This window comes from Cebus imitator, unplaced genomic scaffold, assembly GCF_001604975.1.
Source record: "Cebus imitator isolate Cc_AM_T3 unplaced genomic scaffold, Cebus_imitator-1.0 Scaffold1309, whole genome shotgun sequence".
Lineage (NCBI taxonomy): Eukaryota > Metazoa > Chordata > Mammalia > Primates > Cebidae > Cebus > Cebus imitator.
In genome coordinates, this window is record NW_016108624.1 from 14,296 (window position 1) to 21,234 (window position 6,939).

Sequence of the window (6,939 nt, forward strand, 5' to 3'; positions counted from 1 at the left end):
AGAGAATCATAAGGAAACTTACCCTCATTATAAAAAGTTGATGATGCTCATTAAGCAATTTGGAATGGATTATAATGATTCTCATATCCTAATGGAAATTCAGAATGCATTTATTTCATGTGAAAAGTCACTGGAACTTAAAAAAAAGTATTGGTGAACAACTTACTCTAGACAATAAAAATATGAAAACTGAGTTTAGCATACTATGGAAGGAGCTATCCAACACACAAGAAATGAAATCACAGTTAAACATCTAAAAGTGGAATGGAAACAAGAATTCTACAGTTTGAATGCACCTTAAAACAAGAAGATGAGAAGACAGGAAATGCTAATATGTTGTATGAAAAAATTATGGAAGAGTAGAAAGGAAAGTGGAGCAACATAGGAAAGAAGTTGAAGTAAAAGAACAGCTTGAACTGATATCAGATCACTAGAAATAGAAGTGAAGACTTTAAGGAAAACTTCAAGTCAGGATTCTCGTAGTTGTGGAAAAAGGATCTGATGCATGAAAATTGCTTGTGGAAGAGACAGACTGCCTTTATTGTGTGTGTAAGTATGCACCATAAAAAGTAAGAACCTTGAAAAGGTTTTTATTTTTGTTTTTGTTTTTCTGGGGAGCCATGCCCATGGGAGTGCCATTTATTCCCAAAGTCGCCAAAATCATCACCAAGGGTTCACCGAGGTTGTGTGAGGGGAACGAGGAGGCTCAAACACTGACTGGGGTTGGGAATTTGAGGGAGGGGAACATGTGGGGCCCCAGCCACCCCTCCCCTTCTAATGCCACGGGAAAGGGTCTTCCTCTGGCCAGCTCCCTCCCCAGGCCCCATGTCCAGTTTCCCTCCTGGGAGGCAGGGTGGGAAAGGGAAGAGGGTGTAGTGTGAGTGGGCCCCAGGACGGGGAAGGGCACTGGGAGGGCGCACCCCCATTTCACATGCACTCACAACACTGATCTACCAGAGAGCCGGAATGGGGGCGGCCGGGCGGGGCCAGGTCCCCCTCCTGCCCTGGATTATAGGAGAAAGGGGTTAGTGTTGGCCAAGGGACCCGGGGGCATCATGGGGGCAGGCAAGGTCCCCCACCAAGGGGAGAGATGTATACAGGTGGCACTCCAGCGACAGGAGGCACAGGACTGAGACGGAGCTGGTTCAAGGTGAGCGTCGCGGGGGGTGCGGGCTGGAAGGGGTTGGTGACGGAGGGGCTGGGGCTGGGCCTCCGCCTGACAGGAAGGGGTTGGAGGCCTTGGCTCCAGGCGGCTGGGGCCTGGCCGGATCACCAGCGAGTCCAGGTCGGCGAGGGCTGCATTGGGTCCCAGGAATGACTCCAGTGTCTTCTGGGTTGGGGGCATGGGAGTTGGCGTGGCTGCAGGTGGCGGGTTGCGCACAGCCTCGGCCAGAGATCCCCTGACCCCACTCAGGTCAAACGCCCCAGGGCTTCAGGCCGGCACCCCTCCTACCAGCAGCTCCAGCTCCCCCGCGCTGGTCCCGGGGGTCAGCAGGGCCATTCGGATTCGGTGGAAGTCGGAGAACTTGTCGGGCTCCGTGTGGAAGCCCCCAGCTGTGGTGCCATTGGTGCTGGGCTTTGCAGGTGACCCTCCTCAGGGATCCGAGAAGGCCGGGGCCGGTGTCCAGGGATCGGAGGCGGAGGGTCTACTGATGGGGCCCCACCATCGGAGCTTCCCCATGGATCCAGCGTGGGCCTCTCTCCAGCCACAGGGGCTGGGGTCCCACCCCAAGGGTCAACTGGGGGTCCTGCAGGGGCAGCAGGCCTCCAGGGGTCCCCAGAGGTTGATGTGGGGGCTGGAAGCCCCCAGGGATCAGCAGCTGGAGGGACAGGAGGGCCACCCCAGGGGTCCGAGGTGGGGCAGCCATGGGGGTGGCAGCAGCCATGGGTGCTGGGGACCCCCAGGGGTCTGTGGTCGCCGGAGGAGCTGGGGCTGTGAAGACGTCAGCAAGATCTATGAGGGATGACTCCTCCTTGCCCCCATCTCCCTCTTGCTCTCCTCCATCGCCATCTGCAGCCGCAGGTCCCTAAAATACTTCTTTTCCTTCCTCCACATCTCCACTCACAAGTAATCCAAAGATCACTTCATTTCCCCTTCTGCATTTAGAGAAATCCTCTACAATAATTTCCTCTTTGACATTCCAAAGATCCTGGACCTCTGTGTGCTCTTTGGAAAAGGCAACTCACCACTGCTCCAGAAGATGGTAGGAAACATCTTTACACAGCAGCCGAGTTGCTGCAATGACCTAGATGAAACCATGCTTACCACCCTTCAGGTCTTCAGCAATATCCTCCAGCACTGTGGTTTGCAAGGGGATGGGGCCAGTAGCACACCCCAGAAGCTCGAGGAGAGGGGCCGGTTGACCCCCAATGACATGCCTCTCCTGGAATTAAAGGACATTGTTCTCCACCTTTGTGACACCTGCACCACACTCTGGGCCTTTCTGGGTATCTTCCCTTTGGCTTGCCAGACCTTCCAGAAGCACAACTTTTGTTACAGACTAGCTTCCTTCTATGAAGCAGCAATTCCTGAAATGGAGTCTGCAATTAAGAAGAGGAAGCTTGAAGATAGCAAGCTACTAGGTCATCTGTGGCAGAGGCTCTCCCATTCCAGGAAGAAGCTAATGGAGATTTTCCACATCATCCTGAACCAGATATGCCTCCTTCCCATCCTAGAAGGCAGCTGTGACAACACTCAGGGCTTCATTGAAGAGTTCCTTCAGATCTTCAGCTCCTTGCTGCAGGAGAAGAGGTTCTTCTGGGACTATAATGCACTCTTTCCTGTGGCCGAAGACATCAGCTTGCTGCAGCAGGCCTCGTCAGTCTTGGACGAGACGTGGACTGCCTACATCCTCCAGGCAGTCGAGAGTGCATGGGAAGGGGTGGACAGATGGAAAGCCACAGATGCTAAAGACCCATCAGTGACTGAGGAGCCTAATGGGGAGCGTAATGGGGTCACGGTGATGGCAGACGCAGTCAGTCAAGCGCCATCACATCCAGAGAACTCGGAGGAAGAGGAGTGCATGGGAGCAGCTGCGGCTGTGGGCCTTATCATGTGTGGGGTGGAGCTGGACTCACTCATCTCCCAGGTGAAGGACCTGCTGCCAGACCTTGGTGAGGGCTTCATCCTGGCCTGCCTGGAGTACTACCACTATGACACAGAGCAGGTGATCAACAATATCCTGGAGGAGCAGATGGCCCCCACCCTCACCCAGCTGGACCACAACCTAGGCAGAGAAATGCAACCAGACCAGACACCCCTGCTGACATCTCACCACAACGTCTTCCAGAATGATGAGTTTGACGTGTTTAGCAGGGACTCAGTAGACCTGAGTAGGGTGCACAAGGGCAAGAGCACTGGGAAGGAGGAGAACACACGGAGTTTCCTGAATGACAAGCACACAGTGGCGCACAGTGGCAGTGCCATGAGCAGTACAGCGTGGTGGTGGAGGAGGTGCTACTGCAGCCAGGTGAGAGCCTGCCCTACCACAATGTTTACTATGAGGATGAGGATGATGACACATACGATGGCAACCAGGTGGACGCCAACAATGCGGATGCAGATGACAAGCTCATCAGCCGCAGGGCATTCACCATCCCTCAGGGGCTGAGAACCAAAGTGCCTAGAGAAGGGCAGGAGGAGGAGGAGGACAACGAGGAAGAGGAGGCTCCCAAGCCTGACCATTTCGTGCAGGACCCTGCAGTGCTGAGAGAGAAGGCAGAAGCCAGGCGCATGGCCTCTCTCGCCAAGAAAGGGTACCGGCATGACAGCTCAACAGCAGTGGCCGGCAGCCCCAGGGGCCATGGGCAGAGCCATGAGACAACCTAGGAATGCAGGAAGAAGGAAGCCAACAAGGCGACAAGAGCCAACCACAGCCGGAGAACCATAGCCAACCGCAAGAAGAGCAAAGGCATGATACATCCTGAGGGCTGGTGTAGGGCCAGCGGGGAGGCAGCAGCGCCAGACTCTCCAGGCCACGCTCCCATCACCTGGGGCCTCCTTACCAGGTGCCCCCCTGCCAGAGCCACAAGATCAACTCAACCCCTCAACAGCCTCAGCTTTGCATCCCCTGAGAAGGCCGCCTCTCATCTACCAGCCAGTCATGAGCGCCTTCCTGCAGAACACACAGTTCCTTATCCCACAGAGGAAGAATCTATGGGGCTGGCAAACAGGTGCCTTCCCCCAGTGCGCTGGCAGGAAAGGGATGGGGATGGAGCCCCAAGGCAAGCACCCCAAACCTCAGGCAACAAGATACTACTTCCTCTTTACACTGGACAGCAGAAAACCTGTATGTTCAAAAACAGAAAAAGGCCTGCTAATAAAATTTTTGACCCTTTCAAATGAAGATATGCCCATGGGAAAAAAATAAAAAAAGCATTTACTGTACCCAGCATGGAGCTCTCCAGTTGAAAGCCTTCTCAGACATCATACCTGCCAACCTCCCTAGCAGCAGACAGGACCCTTCACAGCGCTTGCTTGAGATCACAGTCCTCGCAGAGTCACGTTTCCGATGACACCACCTCCCACATGCCGTCAGTTTCCATCACAGGCGCCTTTTTGAAATCAGTTTCTTTAAAGATGGGGCACATCAAGCTTGGGTCCTCCCCTGGAGGGAGTGAGACTGAGCCTGTAGATAAGTCAGTTTCAGAAGGTGCTGATGACAGCCTCGACCAGTTCAGAATAAATATTTTTTCACTTGACGATCTGGCTCCCGTTGTCCATGAGAACTCGGATCTGGAACAGGAAGAGGAAAGTGCTCACAGGGAAAAAACAGCTGGCACAATCTTCAGAGCCGAGGCATCCACTGGGCAAGATGCCCCGAGGCCTGCCCAGGCAAGGAGCTGGGCATCACAGGGAAAGGCCACCTCTGCAGAGGGGCATGAGAGCGAGGTCTCAGAGCATCTCAGTGCCAGCTCGGCTCCTGGCGTCCAGCTGGACAGCGCTCCCAGCATGCAGCTGCCATCTGAAGCCCCCATGGTGAACAGTCAGCTCAGCCTATTCTGAGGATTTTGAAAACTCTTCAAGTCTGACAGCATCTGAGCCAACTGCCCGTTCCAGGAAGTTTCTTGACAGAACACTGGACGTTCTGTCTGAATCTTCTTCCAGTGTGAAGACAGACCTTCCACAAATAGCCGAGTCTAGGAAAACGCCAGGCAGGCATGTGACAAGAGTCCTTGTGAAGGACACAGCTGTGCAGACACCTGATCCCACGTTCACCTACGAGTGGACCAAGGTGGCCGGCATGGCAGCTATGGGGCCTGCCCTGGAAGGTGCCTATGAGGACCCGACCCCCATTGCCAATCATGTTATCAGCGCAGATGCAATAGAAGCCCTGACCACCTATAGCCTGGCCGTACTGGCAATACATGACAGGCTGAAGCAGCAGCTGAGCCTGATGTAGCAGTTCATCCAGGGCAGCCGGCACCTGCAGGCCTCCCTCCTGCACTCCCTGGATGCAGACTACTTCCACTACCACACCCTGGAGGAGGTGACCAAGGAGCTGTGAGCACCAGAAGGTGGAACTTGACGTGACGTCTAAGGAAAGCAAAGCACCACAGAGTCCCAGTGTTACCAGCATGGCAGTTAAGACAGTATCTTATGGCGGGGTGGGGCTCCTGGACCGTGACCAACATCTCCTTCCTGGGGAGTACGACTTGGACCGGGACCAGGAACAGCTTCTGGAGGAGCGCGACCTGCTCCGGCTTCTGCCTCAAGTGATCTCCCTGCCTCGGCCTCCCAAAGTGTTAGGATTATAGGTGTGAGCCACTACGCTGAACCCAGAATTAAGATAATTTCAAATGCTTTTAAAATTGGGAAGAAACAAGATGTTTTGAGAAAACAATGCCAGGAATAAATGTAGAAAGAGACATAATGAAAAACTCCCCTCCACAACCCTGGTGGTCAAAGGGATTGATGTTTCCAGTTGAACAAATCTAAATGCCAGTTCAGCTAATGCAGTTATGTTACAAGCTGCTAAATAATAAAGTGCTCTGCAGCACTGGGAAACATTTTGGAAGTTAGTAGCCATCCCTAAGTTACCTGCAAGAGATATTCCTTCAGTACCATCTTATGCAAGGTGCTAGAGAAAGTGAGAGCCAGATAAACTGTGTCTAGTTTCGAACTTCAAGAAGCTGGTAGGACAGTAAGAGAGGAAGTCTGTATGAGCTGACTAATGCAGCAGGTAGGTAATGTGAGTGAATGCACTCACAGAGACAGAACGTGCTCTAGGAGACATGTCAGGAAGATTTTTTGAAGGTAGAAAATTAATTGGTAGGAATTCACTGGTAAAGATGAGAATGTATCTATTCACCTCCAAACAGAAAAGGGCGAGCTTGCCTTACCCTCTTCCAGACTTTGTCCTTCAGGGGGAGGCTGATGATGGAATAGGGCACTCAGAACCATATGGGTGCACCCACAATCAGCACCTTCTTCAAACGAGCTGGAAAGGCTCCCTGTGGAAAAAACACGTGAGGATTGGAGTGTAATGGAACCTGTGACTCTTCAGGCCCACAGTTTTGGTTTTCTGCTCTCTCCATTCTTACCCAGCATGGGGAGTCTACAGCCTAATTCAGGTTTTAGCTCAGCAACTAGAGGAAAACAAATTAAGAAACTAGAAGATGATTTTCCTTTAGAAATAACAATGTTAAGTTCTTGGCTACAGTAAGTTTTAGGGATCAAAACTATTCTGACTTCTCATCTCAACAGAAATCCTATACACATCACATATCAGCATACATATATGCCTCCTGAAAAAGTTCTGTTATTAAAACTTGAATGAAAAATGAGATCTAAATAAACTGAATATTAAGTATTTCTCGACTTGGCGCAGTGGCTCATGCCTATAATCACAGCATTTCTAGAGGCCGAGGTGGGCATATCACTTGAGGTCAGGAGTTCGAGACTAGCCTGGCCAACATGGTGAAACCCTGTCTCTACTA

General features: G+C 52.2%; 1 protein-coding gene and 1 pseudogene across 2 annotated transcripts; one reads left to right on the plus strand and one right to left on the minus strand.

The window, feature by feature from the left end:
- Positions 1 to 623: 623 nt before the first annotated feature.
- LOC108298974 lies at positions 624 to 2,056 on the minus strand (annotated as a pseudogene). The gene has a single exon (XR_001822770.2). The product of XR_001822770.2 is annotated as an epsin-1-like (transcript).
- Positions 2,050 to 5,507, plus strand: LOC108298975 (activating signal cointegrator 1 complex subunit 2-like). Its single transcript, XM_037735928.1, is given in 4 exon segments — positions 2,050 to 3,405; positions 3,408 to 4,224; positions 4,348 to 4,983; positions 4,985 to 5,507. Coding segments are annotated over 4 exon segments (3,180 nt in total). The 5' UTR covers positions 2,050 to 2,201.
- The last annotated feature ends 1,432 nt before the right edge of the window (positions 5,508 to 6,939 follow it).